General features: G+C 35.5%; 1 protein-coding gene across 1 annotated transcript; it reads right to left on the bottom strand.

Moving 5' to 3' along the window:
- Positions 1 to 15897: 15897 nt before the first annotated feature.
- LOC125416764 (olfactory receptor 4K3-like) lies at positions 15898 to 16839 on the bottom strand. The gene has a single exon (XM_087911444.1). The coding sequence runs from the start codon at positions 16834 to 16836 to the stop codon at positions 15898 to 15900; it is 939 nt and encodes a 312-aa protein (XP_087767570.1). The 5' UTR covers positions 16837 to 16839.

Raw genomic sequence — 16839 nt, 5'->3', positions numbered from 1 at the left:
CACCATAGAATCTTGCTCTGGCGACGGATGGAGATAGAGACAGAGACCCTCATCAGAGCAATGGACTGAGCTCCCAAGGTCCGGTTAAAAGGCAGAAGGAGGGAGAAGACAAACAAGGAAGTCAGGACCCTGAGGGGTTGGTCCACCAACTGATGCAGTGTGCCTGTTCTAATGAGAGCTCACCAAATCCAGTTGGACCGGGTCTGAATGAGCATGTGATCAAACGGACTCTCTGATTGTGTCTGACAATGGGGGCTGACTAAGAAGGCACTGGGACTTATTTTTACAGCTTGCTCTGGCTTTTTGGGACCCTAGTCTATATGGATGCACAGCTCCCTAGGCCTGAATGTAGTTGGGAGGGCCTTGGACTTCCCACAGGGCAGGGTTCCCTGTCCTCTCTCAAACAGGGTGGGAGAGGGAGGAGGGAATGTGCTGGAGTGGTAGGGGATTGAGAGAAGGTAAGGAAATGTAAATAATTGAATGGAAAAATAAAAAAAAAATAAGTGCAGATTAAAAATGATAAAATAGTTGAATCCTAATGACATCCCTCTATTCTCAAAGATAAATAAAGTCCTTATTCAAGCATTACTGGGAAGGCTTCATCATGCAGTAGATGGAAACAAATACAGAGACCCACAATCAGATGTTAAACAAAGAGAGAGATTTTGAACTATACAACTCTAAATGGGATATCTTCATCATATCTTTTCCCTCAAAACTCAAAAACTATGGAAAAATAAATGGAGAAACAGTGTAAGAACCAGAGGGAATAGAGGAAACTAGGAGAAAATGGTCCTCTAAATCAATCGAGAAAAAACTTATATGAACTCACAAAAACTAAACCAGCAAGCACAGGGCTTTCATGAGTTTGTGCCAAGTCCTCTAAATATAAATATAGCTTTTAGCTTAGAAGTTTTATAGGACTCCTGAGTATGTGAATGAGAGGATCTCTGATCCTAGTGCCTTCACTTAGGTCCCTTTTTCTTCTGTTGCTTTGCCATGTCCAACATCAATGTAATGAATTTCATTTTATCTTATATTTTATTCTTTTTTATTTTATTTTGTTGTTATTACTTAAAACCTGCTCTTTTCTAATGAGAGACAGAAAGACAGGGGATCCAGATAAGGAAGAAAGTGAGAACAAACTTAAGTAAAGAGAGAGAAAACTGTAATATGCAAATATTTCATGAGAAATTAATCAATTTTAATATGTAGCTTAAACAAATTTATAATCATCTACAAGATTCTAAGGATATTAAAGTTGATCGCAGTCTGAAAACATAGTTTTTAAAATAATAATAATAAAATTAAGCCGTTTCCTTTAAAAATAATTGGACATGGTGAAAATAAGTAAGGTAATAATGACCACAATAAATTGAAGCATTAGTAGATAAAACATCCACAAAATGGTTAAAATTAAAAAAAAAAATTAACACTTTCTTCTCTTTGGGTGGAAATACCAATTTATTTACTATTCTAAACCTTTTTGGGTTTATTATTTTATTAAAAATAATAAAACAAAACTATACTATAATGTATAATAAAGATAGTATTGAGGGCGCCTCACAACCCTCCCCTCCCCCCGAAGTTTTTCCTTTTGTCTGCGGGGGGATTCGACCTCCAAGAGTCCTGTCCCTGTGCTGAGGACAACCTTTCAGATAAGTGAGTGGGTGCCATCCCGGGGCAGGGGGAGCAAACGGGACAGGAGCACTGGGCCCTTTCAGTTCCTGCTGCAGGGGCTTCTCTGTTCCACACATCCATGACCCTGTGCTGAGGACAAGCTGGTTCTTGGAGAAAATCAACAAGACTGACAAACCCCTATCCAAACTAATCAAATGACAGAGAGAGAACACGCAAATTAGTAAAATCAGAAATGAAAAGGGGGACATATGCACAGACACAGAGGAAATTCTGAAAATTCTTACTACAAAAGCCTGTAAACCAAAAAAAAATTGGAAAATGTAAAAGAAATGGACATTTTTTTAGATAAGTACCATATACCAAAATTAAATCAAGACCAGGTGAACAATTTAAAGAGACTTGTAAGTGACAAAAAATTAGAAGCTGTTATCAAAAACCTCCCTACCAAATAAATCCCAGGACGAGATGGTTTCAATGCAGAATTCTACCAGAACTTCCAAGAAGAGCGAATACCTATACTCCTTAATGTATTTCACAAAATACAAACACAAGAGTTATTGCCAAACTCCTTTTATGAAGCTCCAGTTAACCTGATACCAAAACCACACAAAGACTCAACCAAAAAAGAGAATTACAGGCCAATCTCACTCATGAGCATTGACGCAAAAATTCTCATTAAAATACTGGCAAACAGAATCCAAAAACATTAGAAAAATTTTCCATTATAATCAAGCAGGCTTCATCCCAGAGAGCAGGGCTGGTTCAACATATGCAAATCTATCAATATAATCCATCATATAAATAAACAGAAAGAAAAAACCATATGAACATTTCATTAGATGCTGAAAAAGCATTTGACAAAATTCAACATCCCTTTATGATAAAGGTCTTGAAAAGATTAGGTATACAAGATTAATACCTAAATATAATAAAAGCTATATACAGCATGCCGACAGCTAATATCAAATTAAATGGAGAGAAACTCAAAGTTATTCCACTAAAATCAGAAATAAGACAAGACTGTCCACTCTCTCCATACCTCTTCAATATAGTGATTGAAGTTCTGGCAACAGCAATAAGACAACATAAGGAGATCAAGGAGATTTGAATCAGAAAGGAAGAAGTCAAACTTTTGTTATTTGCAGATGATATGATAGTGTACATAAGCTACCCCAAAAACTCTACCAAAGAACTCCTACAGCTGATAAACACCTTTAGTAATGTGGCAGGATACAAGATCAACTCCAAAAAATCAGTTGCCCTTCTATACACAAAGGGTAAAGAAACAGAGAGGGAAATCAGAGAAGCATCACCTTCCACAATAGCCACAAATAGCATAAAATATTTTAGGGTAACTCTAATCAAGGAAGTGAAAGATCTATTTGACAAGAAATTTAAGTCTTTGAAGAAAGAAATTGAAGAGGATACCAGAAAATGGAAGGATCTCCCTTGCTCTTGGATTGGGAGGATCAACATAGTAAAAATGGCAGTTCTACCAAAAGCAATTTATAGATTCAATGCAATTCCCAACAAAATTCCAACAAAATTCTTCACAGACCTTGAGAGAAATATAATCAACTTTATATGGCAAAACAGAAAACCCAGGATAGCCAAAAAAATCCTATACAATATTGGAACTTCTGGAGGCATTACCATCCCTGACTTCAAAACAGCTTGGTATTGGCACAAAAACAGAGACATCGCCAACGGAATGGAATCGAAGACCCAGATCTTAACCCACAAACTTGTGCACACCTGATTTTCAACAAAGGAGCTAAAATTATACAATGGAAGAAAGAAAGAAAGCTGGCATAACTGGATTTCGACATGAAGAAGAATGAAAATAGATCCATATCTATCACCATGTACAAAATCAAGTCCAAATGGATTAAAGACCTCAATATAAATCTCACCACACTGAACCTGATAGAAGAGAAAGTGGGAAGCAGTCTGCAACACATGGGCACAGGAGACCAATTCCTATGTAGAACCCCAGCAGCATAGGTAATAGGAGCAACAATGAAAAAAAAAAAGGGACCTCCAGAAACTGAGAAGCTTCTGTAATGCAAAGGATACTGTCATTAAGACAAAACGGCATTTTACTGAATGGGAGAAGATCTTCACCAACCCCTCATCAGACAATGGTCTGAACTCCAAAATATATAAAGAACTCAAGAAACTAGCCATTAAAACTCTAATTAACCCAATTAAAAAATGAGATACTGAACTGAACAGAGAATTCTAAACAGAAGAAGTTCAAATGGCCAAAAGACATTTAAGGTTATGTTCAACTTCCTTAGCGATCAGGGAAATGCAAATCAAAACAACTCTGAGATTTCACCTTACACCTGTCAGAATGGCTAAAATCAAAAACACCAATGATAGCCTATGCTGGAGAGGATGTGGAGAGAGGGGAACTCTCATCCATTGTTGGTGGGAATGCAAACTTGTACAACCACTTTGGAAATCAATGTGGCAGTTTCTCAGGAAACTGGGAGTCAACCTATCTCAGGACCCAATAATTCCACTCTTGGAAATATACTCAAGAGATGCCCAACCACACTACAAAAGCATTTGTTCAACTATGTTCATAGCGGCACTATTTATAATAGCCAGAACCTGGAAACATCCTAGGTGCCCCTCAATAGAAGAATGGATAAAGAAGGTATGGCACATATATAATTTAGAGTTCTACTCAGTGGAAAAAAAAATATCTTGTACTTTGCATTCAAATAGATGGAAATAGAAAACACTTTACTGAGTGAGATAACTCAGACCCAAAAAGGTGAATATGGTATGTACTCACTCATAATAAGATTCTAGCCATAAACAAAGGACATTGAGCCTATAATTCATGATCCTAGAGAAGCTAAATAAGAAGGTGAACCAAAAGAAAAACATATATTTATCCTCCGGGATATTGGAAATTGACAAGATCGTTGGGTAAAAGTTGGGAGAAGGGGGGTGAGGGTGGGTTGGGGGGAAGGGGAGATGGGGAGAGAGAAGGAAGAAAGGGGGAATTGGGGAGAGCTTCGGTGAATGGGATAATTGAGATGGACGAAAGGTGGATATGTGAGCAGTGAAGAAGTTATCCTAACCAAGGGAACCATTTTAGGGTTTGCTAGAGTTTTGGCTCTAGAGGGGTTCCCAGGTGTCAAAGGGAATTTCCCCAACTAGGTACATTGGCAGCAGAGGAGAGGGTGCCTGAACTGACCTTATCCTATAGCCACACTGATGAATATCTTGCATATCACCATAGAACCTTCATCTGGCGATGGATGGAGATAGAGACAGAGACCCACATTGGAGCACTGGACTGAGCTCCCAAGGTCCAAATGAGGAGCAGAAGGAGGGAGAACATGAAAAAGGAAGTCAGGACCGTGAGGGGTGCGTCCACCCACTGAGACAGTGGGACTGATCTAATGGGAGCTCACCAAGGCCACCTGGACTGGGACTGATGGAGCATGTGATCAAACTGGACTCTCTGAATGTGGCTGGCAATGAGGGCTGACTGAGAAGTCAAGGACAATGTCACTGAATTTTGATTCTAGTGCATGGACTGGTCTTGTGGAAGCCTAGTCTGTTTCGATGCTCATGTTCCTAGACCTGCATGGAGGGGGGAGAATCTTGGACTTCCCACAGAGCAGGAAACCCTGACTGCTCTTAGGACTGGAGAAGGAGAAGGAGAGGGAATGGGGGGAGTGGGAGGGTATTGGGCAGAGGGGAGGAGGTGGTAATTTTTAATAAGTAAATTTTAAAAAATAAAATTTTAAAAAAGACAGTATTGAGTATATATTCTTTGATATTTTCTAGTTAAGGAGAAGTAATTACATATTAGAGGAGCAAATATTTTAGAAAAATTCAAGTTCACCATTAGATGTTATAATCATGAAAATAAAAAAAAACAATCGTGGGCATGTGGTGTAGTACAGAATTATATTGAGGTAACATTTACTAAGATTTTATTCCTAAGATAAAATGATATGGGATTGAATAAAAATATAGAGCAAAACATTTTTAAAAACATAAAGGAATATTTTGGTGGCATTGCTATGTGGAAAATGTTCATATTTAGAATTTAGAATAAGGGATTCATAAAGTTCCACTGATTGATGAATTCTCATATTTTTTAAAATGTTAAATCATATCTATATTGAAGAGTTTGTCTACATTTTTAATATAAACCATATTTGCTGTTTTAAAATATATCTCATAGAGAGGAATCTAAGGCAAATATGAGTGATACTGCTGCCCAAATGAAAACTAATGAGCCAAGAGCAACTCCCCACGAAGAGAAACATCAGGTGTGACTGTTTTTCACATGTTCTATTAGGAAATTCCTCTACAAGAGAGCTGCAAAAAAACAGGATAGCTTGTAAAAAGTAAAAGTGTGTGGTCTGAATTTATCACTAGCAATCATGATATTTAACAGAAATGGGGTTTAAATACACAAATTGCACTCATGTTTAGTAAAAATGGTCAGACAGGATGTTAACATTTTTGGAAGCAAGTATAATAATTTCATTGAGATTTTGTAAAATAATATCAGTGACATAAATAAATTAAAATTGTAGTTTAAAAGTCTGAAGTAGATAATTGAAAAGCCTCAGTACCTAAGTGAGGAAGCATACAGAATGCCATATAAGTTATACACAGATACCAGTTAGAAATATTCAACCAGGTTCACAATTATTTATTAATAAATATATATCTTTCGTTTTAGTTATTCAACTAAACTGATAAACAAAATATCATTGAAAAATTCATAGGAGTGAAATTTCCAAAGAACAAGACAACATGTACTCAAACCTGAGCTCTGAAAGTCACATTTAGTTCATTCTTAGCACTAGAGGAAAATGTTGATCTGAAGTTGCATCAACAGATGTTTAAAATCCTTAAAAGTTAAAATATTTTAGTTTCTTTACATGAATAATAAGTCATATACCATCAATCTATCTACAGTATATTTTCTCAGTGTATCACATATCTACCAATTACATTTGCTGTTTTAAAGAACAGAATAAATTACACAAACATATAAGCAGAGCTGTTCGTTGTCAGCCTTGGATGAGTGTGACATTATACTTTCAGTGATCATCAGTTTTCATATCAAATTACAGACTGGGTGCTTATGCTGATCTAATAGATAGCATTAAGCTGGATGGGAGGTAATATTTCTCCATTTTCTCCCATACTTGTGATTCTTAACCAGTGGGTCTTATCATCCTTTATCCTTTGAAGTCTCTAGGTGGGAGGAATACAGCAGGTGAACAATGCTATCATCAGAACTATTTGATGGTCCTTTTTTCTGAGGATTCAGATAGGTTGAGTAAGGATAAAAAACAATGAAATTTTGAAGACATGTATAACAACACTTCAATGTGCTATAACAGCATGATAGCAAAAAAGTAAACACATGTGCCTTGCAAAGATTTACCAAATATCTAAGGAAAATACAGTGATATACAGCAAAAAAATGTGTTTCTTGATAATTTTGATTTTTCACAAGGAAGCTTCTGATTAATCTGAAAATTTCCAGGACAACTTTTTGTTTTATTTTAATTATTTCTTTGTTTTTTTAAGATTATAATTCAGTTCCATCATTACCTCCTTCCTACTATTTCCTAAAAATCATATAATAAACCTATTCCATGATCTCCTTCAAATTCATAGCCTCTGCTTTCAGTAGTTACTACTTCATGAATATATCCTTATACCTAAATACAACCTGCTCAATCTGAATACTGTTACTTGTATATATAAATTGTAAGAGGTGACCACTTGATATTAGATAACCTACTATGTGCTCCTCCTTGAAAAAGACACTCTCTTCAGCTCTTAATATTTCTTAGTTTCGCTTTTTTTCCTTGTGTATGGTTGAGTCCTCCATCTTCTTTAGCATGATCTCAGTTACTGTCCTTGTTCTGCACAAGTTCAGGCAGTCATGATAGAACTTTGCCACAAATGAAAGGAATTGCCAACTAAGAGAACAAGGACAGGACATTGCTTTTCAGTGCTGTTTCAGAATATCACTTTGAACTCTACTGCAAAATAGAACTACTACTGAAAAATATCATGTAGTTGCAAGCAGGCCACTTGTTTGTTTCTGGCTACCCTGCAGCTCTGCAATAATCACACCGAAATTATATTATTTAAATCAATGCTTGGCTTAAGCTAATGAGTCAAACATTGATTTAAAAAAAAGGCATTGGCCTGTTGATTGGGCAGAACATAGGTAGGCAGGAACAACTAAATGAATGCTGGAAGAAAGAAGGCAGAGAGAGAGAGAGAATCCATGTAACCCCACTGGAGACAGATGGCAGAACTTTCGCAGGTAAGCCACAGCCTTGTGGCAATACACAGATTAATAGAGATGTAAGAGATAGGCTTGTTGGGGTTTCTGCCCCGCCCGGTACCCCACAGCCGGCAACTCCCAATGAAAATCACACACAGGACTCCATAAGATTATAAAGCTGATTGGCCCATTAGGTCAGGCTACTTATTAGTTCTTATGACACATATTACCCCATTATCCTTATCTACATTAGCCATACGGCTTGGTACCTTTTTCAGCTGAACAAATTACATGCTACCTCTTCGGTGGTCTGCGCAGGAGTGGCGGAGGGAGCTTCTGCTTCCAGAATACTCCCAGTCTCTTTGCTCCACCTCTACTTCCTGTCTGGCTTTCCCACCTATACTGCCTGCCTGGCCAATCAGCGTTTTATTAAAATATAATTGACACAATACAGACAATTCTCCTGCATCATACTATCTATTTTTAACTCCATCAAAGACTCCAGAAGGATATAATATTGCTTAAGTAAAAATGAAGTACACTGTAAGCAACTTTCAAAACTCTAGCATTGGCAGAAATATCTCACTTCCTGAACAATCACCCAAAATTCTTCTGTATCACTGGGGCATCCATCTTCACCCTACAGGCCCATAGTATCCTGCAGACTTTTCCATGAAGCAGGAAATTTCAAAGACAGTTCCAGCCTATATTGGCAGTTTGTCAGCCACATTTTTCTGTATCCTGAAGAATGTCTAGCAGATTCTTTCATGAAGCAGGAAACCAGAGGGACCATATCACCTTTACACAAGTTCAGCAGTTATTTCTGTGTAGGTCCTTCATGTCTAGTTCACACAACATACCACCAAGCAGTCCAGACAAGAGTAGGTTTTGCCTAAATGGCTAACAGATGAGGAACCTCTTTGATGCCCATCTTCATCTTGAAGTAATTGGTGCTGCCAGGAGCAGATGTGTTTCACTGTCATAAAAGTCCTAACTTCTTGAAATATTTAAATGCCATATTGTGTAGGACTTTTAAAGGTTTGCAGAACACCAATCTAATTGAAATAAATCTCTATATACCTAGAAAACCGAACTAAAATGATTAGAAGTTTGACTATTATAGATGATTACCCATTAACCTAATTTCTTAATTGTACATTATATTTTTAAATGAGCTAAACTAATATACCTTAATTAAGATCAGAAATACATATACACAGTACAACAAAATTAACCTTAAATTTGTATCAATAAACCAAGATCCATACCAATGCAAATCTCTATATCATGTCCCTTTTTAAATGTAAACAAACATTTATATACAATATTTGTAAAGTGTGCATTTGTCTGTCCAAACTGCTTCCTGCTGTTTGTTGTGTGAATTATTTTCTTTTGGGGGTGTTCACAACAACCTTTCAGGGGGTCTTGGTCCAATAAACCACATTAGCCTGAAATTAATGCACAGGTTCTCATCCCCTGTGGAAACAAAAGAAGAACCTTTTTTCTAAAGCAACATATCCTTAGATCCATATTCTGAAGTTAAGATACCTTTATAATATACATTCTGATTTAGCTTAGCAGCCCATACACTGAACTGTCTCTCTGTACTTTGCTCCTTCACAGTCAAAAATTCAAAGAAAACACAATAATATGCATAATCCAGACTCTATGTATATTCTATCTTTATGTGGCTTTTCTTACTCTATTACTTTTTAATATTTATTTTATTGTCTTTACTCCTTTAATTTATGACTTCTGTACACTGTCTCTTTAAAGACTTAATTTTATTTTTTATAAATAATTTACTTCCTTTTATAAGTCTCTATACTCTTTTTCATCTCTTTCTCAAATCTCCGAATATTTATCCAACACTACCACATATTTAGAGGTCTTTTCCATCTGAATTTGTCTTGTTCTGTATCTGTAATTCATTACTGTCAAGAAGTACTTCTTAAAATGCTAACTGTTTCTTAAAAACCTAAGCTGCATTATTGCTAGATCAAATTCAGTACTTCCAGCTTGCTCTGCAGTCTAGAATGGTGGAGCTCTTTGCTGTGTCTGAGAGCCATGTGCATTGCCACATTTTTAGGCACACAGCCAGTCTATGTTGTCATTAAGCAAGTTGTAGCACTATCCATTTAAATGTTCAGCCTCCTGAAAGAATCACAGTTTGTGCTAGCAGCACTGCCCATAGCCAGGAAGCTACTACTTTAAAATTGTGACTTTTTTTTCTGCTACCACTGAATCAGAATGACCTCTCTTGAAAGAGCTACAGCACAACTCCAGCAAAGTAAGCCCATTCAAGACAAAAAAAAATGTAGCTAAACTTTGTTTTTGTGTGTGTGTGTCTAAAATTCCATTCCAAGGCCTCTCAGGTTTTACGTGGATTTTAGTTTGCCACATTAGAACCAATTTGTTGAAAGAGACCACTAATTTGTTTCCTGGCTGCTCAGACTCCCAAAATAATCACACAGAAACTGGGTTATTTAAATAACTGCTTGTCCCATTAGCTCTATCTTCTCATTGGCTAACACTTACATATTAATTTAATCCATCTCTATTTGTCTGTGTATCACCATGAACTGTGGCTTACCAGCTAAAGTTCTAGCATCTGTCTCCAGTGGAACTACGAGGCTTCTCTCTGTCCGCATTCCTTCTCCCAACATTTGGTTTAGTTTCCCTGCCTACCTAATTCTTCCCTGTCAATAGGCCAAGGTAATTTCTTTATTCATCAATGGTATTCACAGCATCCAGAGTGGAATACCACATCATGAAGTAATGTCTTTTAAATTAACTCTTCTAGTATTAGAGATGTATGACACTACAACATTATATATCTGTGGATATAAAATATCTAATATCTGATTTATGATACATTCTAGTGACCATGGTTTATCAAAACTTTTAGTTGTTGCTCAGTATATTTTCTTTCTAGATGATGTATGAGACATTAGTATAAACGATGTCAGATACTACAATCACTTAAAAATAATACACATTCAATGTAACCTGTAGCCAACATGTAGGAGAAAATATACACATGGGAATCATTAAATCTTTCCGCAGAGTACGATGATACATGAGTTGCCTTCCTTTATCATATTTCCTAGTATATTTTTAAGCAGCATGGTTTACAGGGTTATAGACAATTATTTCTTTATTCAGTTCAGCTCTTTGTATAAAATATGCAAGCATACAAACATATAAAATATATGTGTGTGACATATATATATACATATATATATACATATTTATACATTAGTTTAGGTAACACATACCTTTGCTATGAAATATGTGTATATATGTGTGAACTTTATTTAAAATATTTGCTACTTATACTTTCCTAAGGTCACACAGGCCTGTTCATTAACTATGAGATAAGCAGATATAAAAGACCTTTGACAGAGTAATTTCCTTTCAGGAATATAACAACCATTTCACAGTTTTCTTCTCTTGTCCAGGACCAATCAGTATGTTAGAAGACCCAATGGCATACATTATTCTATTAAAATGTCACTGTAATTTTTATGTTTAACTCAATGTCAATTCTCATGTTGGTTATTATATTAACAATATTTAATGAAGGAAGACAAGCTTAATTATCTTTTTTTAAAGTCCAGAAACAAGCTATTTTCTCCTATGTGCAAAGTTTTTCTATATGGATTGCCCTTCTATCAAAGGGCTAAACTTTGTAATAGTCTCAATAATTACACTTCTTTAAGCATTTATCGATTTAGTCATATTTATAGAACTTAATAGACATCAAGTGATACATAATAATGACTTAAAGTGTGATAATTTAGTAGCTTCTAAGTTTGTTTTGTTAGCAGATTGTTTGCAATTGTGTTATTGTCTGTCTGTTTTGTTTGAAAGGGTGTATGTTTATTTTAATTTTTAATGCAAATATATTATGTCACTTTCTTTCCTCTTTTTCTTCCCTGAAATTCCTCACAACTACCCTCACTAAACCCTTCCAGTAACACACAATAGTTGATAGTCTTTTTTGGGTAATTTTTCATATATATATATATATATATATATATATATATATATATATATGTGTGTGTGTGTGTGTGTGTGTGTGTGTGTGTGTGTGTGTGTGTACACATATATATACTTATATGCATAAATATATACACATAACCTGTTCAATTTTATTATTGCATCCTAATACAGGACTGAACACTCCACATTTGTTTGAAAACAAATTAAGGAGCTCATCTCTGGGAGCAGCTAATACTCCTTCTCCCTGGAGACATTTATTTTCATGAATCTTTATCAATTTGGGTTCTATAATGACTATGTGTTACCTCTATTCTCATTTGATTTTTCATCATATTTACTATTTCTATGCTGAAAGTTATATATTCACTCTGATTTTAAAATGTTTTCTTTTGTTAAGTTGAAGGGAATATTTGTACAGTGATAGTTAGATACAACTGTTGTAGATTATCTGATAAAGAATGATGATCTTCTGATGTATACATGAATAGGAGAGAAATATGAGAAATGAAAAAATTGCATTAACTGGCCTCCAAAGATGACATAGAACAAAGAAACAGTTCTCAATAAACACATTGGGTATTGGTAAAAAGGGATAACTGATAAGTAGATGGAGAATTTTGTAGCAGAAGACTATCAGAGAGCTGACTTACCAAAACCACAATTTTTCTTTGGTCACATTTTCTTCTCATCTTATGTGTGTTTTTGAAGACATTCATGTTATATAAAAATAGTCTTCCTTTGAGTCTGACCAGTCTTCACTTCCTAATATTGTCCCATGGGTGAACCATGTCAGTTCTGAATATAATGAGAACCTTGGAAATCATTATCTTGGACATCTCTGAGGGATTTCTCTGTTAAGACTGATACTGAGTGCTGCAAATTTGTGATAATAGACAAGTAAGACTCTCTGTTAGTCAGCCCAGCATTGATATTAGTCACCTTTTCAAAATTATTCACTTCACCAATGAGGCTGAAGGAGAAGCATGCAGCTGCCTCCTCTGTTGTGGTATCAATATAAACAAAGTAACCCAAATGCATAGTTAGGAGACAATTTGTAAATGTGTTAGATATGATTACAACAAAATACATGCAGGGAACATAATTTTCCAATGTATGAAAAATCTATTTCATTTCTTCATCATATAATTTATGGATTTCATTGTGCTCCATACTTGCATGTGATATTGCTAGGTTTGAAATGTCTGGCAAGATATTTAGTCCCCATTATTTTTTTAAATAATTTAGCTATACTTATCGTGTATGCATATGATTGAGTGTGTGCTATATTATATGTACATATATATATATGTGTGTGTGTGTGTGTGTGTGTGTGTGTGTGTGTGTGTGTGTGTACACATATGCAGCTCAGAGGGTCTCTCTGACAATTCTGTTCTTCTACATTGATCAAGTTGTTAGGGGTTGTTCTCTGGTTGTCACACTTGTAGTGTCATTTAATTGGTATTTTACTAAATAAATCTTGTCTGAGGATTAGAAAAGTTAAACAGCCACACTGGCCAGCATTACAGACTATGCTGCAATGACACAAATTTTTAATCCCCATAGCCACACTAAGTTGCCAGAGAAACCAGGTGATAGTGGTATATGCCCTTAATCCTAGAAATAAAGAGAATTATAAATCAGAAGGAGATAACTCTCAGTCTTAGAGTCTTAGTCTCATTCTGAGGTTTCCTGGAGGTAGGAAAACCAATTTACACTAAGATAGAAAAAGAGCCAGTGACCTGCTACTTTGCTTTCTGGTCTTCAGATTGAACGCCAACATCAGCCTTGGCATTTTTATTAATTGTGTTTTGTTTTGGTACCCAACATGGGGCTCAAACCCATGACCCTAGGAACAGGAGTCCAATGTTCTATCAGATGAGTTAGGTGGGCTCCTTCCAGTACCGTCAACATGAAGCTATACTCTTAAAATGTTAAGGAATGGGACAAAAGCACCCACTAAATCTTCAGCATTATCATAGCCATATCACTTAGCAGTTTAAGACTCATGCATTCATGTAGTCATAGAAACATACAGTAAAATCAGATTCAGAAGAAAAAGTTGCTAAACAATTTACAGTGTGTCTAAAAATATATTTAGGCTTGATAGAGAAAAGAAAAAAGAGAGAAAGTCATTTTAAAAAGCAATAAAGTACTGGGCATGGTGGTACATGTCTTTAGCTCATCTTTCAGGAATTAGAGGCAGGTAGAAGTCTGTGAGTTTGAAACCAGCCTGGTATACAACTAGTTCCATCCAGGACAGGCTCCAAAGCTACAGAGAAACCCTGTCTCAAAAAAATAAAAGAAAAACAAACAAACAAACAAAAATACAACAAAAAGCCCTTTGATTTATAGTTTGTGGGAGTCAGTAATGAATGTCTAAATTGACTTAAAGTTCTTCCCACAAGATGAAACTCATATCTAACAAAGATCCAAGGACCAGGCATCCCAGAGAACAAGACAAAATTCAAAAAAATTATAAAATGATTGAATCCTAATGACATTCCTCTATTCTCATAGATCATTGCCTTATTCAAACATTATTTTAAAAGCTTTGTCATGAAGTAGATGGAAACAAAGAGAGAGACCCACAATCAGACATTATGCAAAGAGAGATTTTGAAATATAAAGCTCTAAATGGAATATCTCCATCAAACCTTTTCCCTCAGGGCTCAAATGTGGAAAAATAAAAGGAGAAACAGTGTAGAATCGGAGGGAATGGAGGATACTAGGAGCACAGCGTCCTCTAAATCAATTGAGAAAAAAACTTACATCAACTCACAAAGACTAAAGCAGCAAGCACGGGCTTTCATGATTTAGTGCCATGCTCTCTTAGAAGTTTTATGGGGCTCTGAATGTGTGAATGAGAAGATCTCTGATATTAGTGCTTTCTCTTAGGTCTCTTTTTCTTCTGTTGTTTTGCAATGTCCAGCTTCAATATAATAAATTTCATTTTATTTTTACTTTATTTTATTTTGTCTTGTTGTAATCATTTAAAACCTGCTCTTTTCTAATGAGAGACAGAAAGTGAGGGGAATCCAAATAGGCAAGAAGGTGAGAGGAACCAGGAGTAAAGAGAAAAAAACTGTAATAAAGGTATATTGCATGAGGAAATAATCAATTTTAATATGTGGCTTAAGCAAATGCATTATCATCTCTCAGCTTCTAAGTATATTTAAGTATATAGCAGACTAACAACATGTTATTTTAAATAATAATAATACGATAATAATAAAGCCTTTTCCTTATAAAAATATTCTCCATGGTGAGACTCACTAAGGGGACTATAATAAGTTGAAACATTACTACATTTAAACATCCACAAAATGGTTAAAATTTTGAAAATGACACTTTCTTCTCTTTGGGTGGAAATAATAAACTTATTAAATATTCTAAAACTTCATGATTTTTTTCATAAAAATAACAAAACCAAAATATTATATAATGTGATTATTAAAAAGGAAGACAGTATCGAGTATATATTCTTCAATATTTCCCAGCTAAGGAGAAATAGTTACATATTACAGGAGAAAATATTTTAGGAAAATTCAAGTTCACCGTTAGAATTTATAATCATAAAATTAGAAAAACATTTGATGGACATGCAATGTTATACAGAATTATAGTCAAGTAACATTTACTAAGATTTTATTCATAAGATACATATATATATATATATATATATATGGTTGGTAAAAATGTTAAGCTAAAATTTATTAAAACCATAGAATACTTTGATGGCATTCCTGTGTGGAAAAGGGTTATATTTAGAATTTAAGAAAAAAAATTAACAGTGTTCTAATGATTGATGAATAAATGTCACATATTTTAAAATGTTAAATTGTATCTATATTGAAAGATTGGTATAAAATGTCAATATAAACCATATTTGTTGGTTTTAAATATATTTCATAGAGTCAGTCTCATGGTGTGAAGCAATTAGTGCATGTTTCTGAATATTATGAATATCCTTTGGGACCCAAAAATTTGCCTATGAACCGTAACATAGCATTTTTCATTTCTTTATTCCTCAATGTATAAATGGCTGGGTTTAGTAGAGGTGTAAAAAAAGAGTAAAACACAGCGAGAAATTTGTCCAACCAGGTAATATTGAGGGGCCAAACATAGATGAAGATGCAAGGCAGAAAGAAGATCATCACCACCGTGATGTGGGCACTGCACGTGGACAGAGCCTTGGATGCTCCAGATTTAGAGCTCTGGCTAACAGTGATTAGGGTATATGTGTAAGAAATCAGCAATAAAATGAAGCAGGTTACAGCCACCATCCCACAGTCGGCATGCATTAAAGTATTTAAATCATGGTAATCCATGCAGGCTAGCTTGATCACCAACGGCATATCACAAAAGAAACTGTCTATTTCCTTGGGACCACAAAAAGGTAGCTGCACAACCACTGCCAAGTAACTCATACCATGGATAAAACCAGTAGTCCAAGAAATCAACACCAACCCAGTGCATCTTTTCAGGTTCATAATGGTGAAGTAGTGGAGTGGTTTACAGATGGCCACATAGCGGTCATAAGCCATCACCACCAACATCACCATCTCTACTGCACCAACACAATGGGAGAAGAAAACCTGGAACATGCAGCCTGCAAAGGAGATGGTCTTGTATTCTCTGAGAAAGTCTGATATCATCTTAGGGGTGGTGTTTGAGGAAAGACATATGTCAACAAAGGACAAGTTGGCCAAGAAGAAGTACATGGGAGAATGGAGATGGGGGTCCGTGGTGATTAAAACAAGGATGATAATATTTCCAGACATGATGAGCAGATATAGTACCAAAAACATCACAAAGAGTATGACCTGAAGATTCTTAGAGTTGGTAAGTCCCCAGAGCATAAATTCTGACACCACAGACTGATTGCCCCCATCCATTTC

The sequence above is a fragment of the Myodes glareolus genome, chromosome 10, assembly GCF_982192425.1.
Source record: "Myodes glareolus chromosome 10, mMyoGla1.1, whole genome shotgun sequence".
Taxonomy (NCBI): domain Eukaryota; kingdom Metazoa; phylum Chordata; class Mammalia; order Rodentia; family Cricetidae; genus Myodes; species Myodes glareolus.
Note: the sequence above shows the minus strand (reverse complement) of the source record. Positions and strands in the feature narration are given on the sequence as shown.

Excerpts from the sequence above, each read along its gene's own strand:
- LOC125416764 (XM_087911444.1), bottom strand. The coding sequence starts at position 16,836 with ATGGATGGGGGCAATCAGTCTGTGGTGTCAGAATTTATGCTCTGGGGA.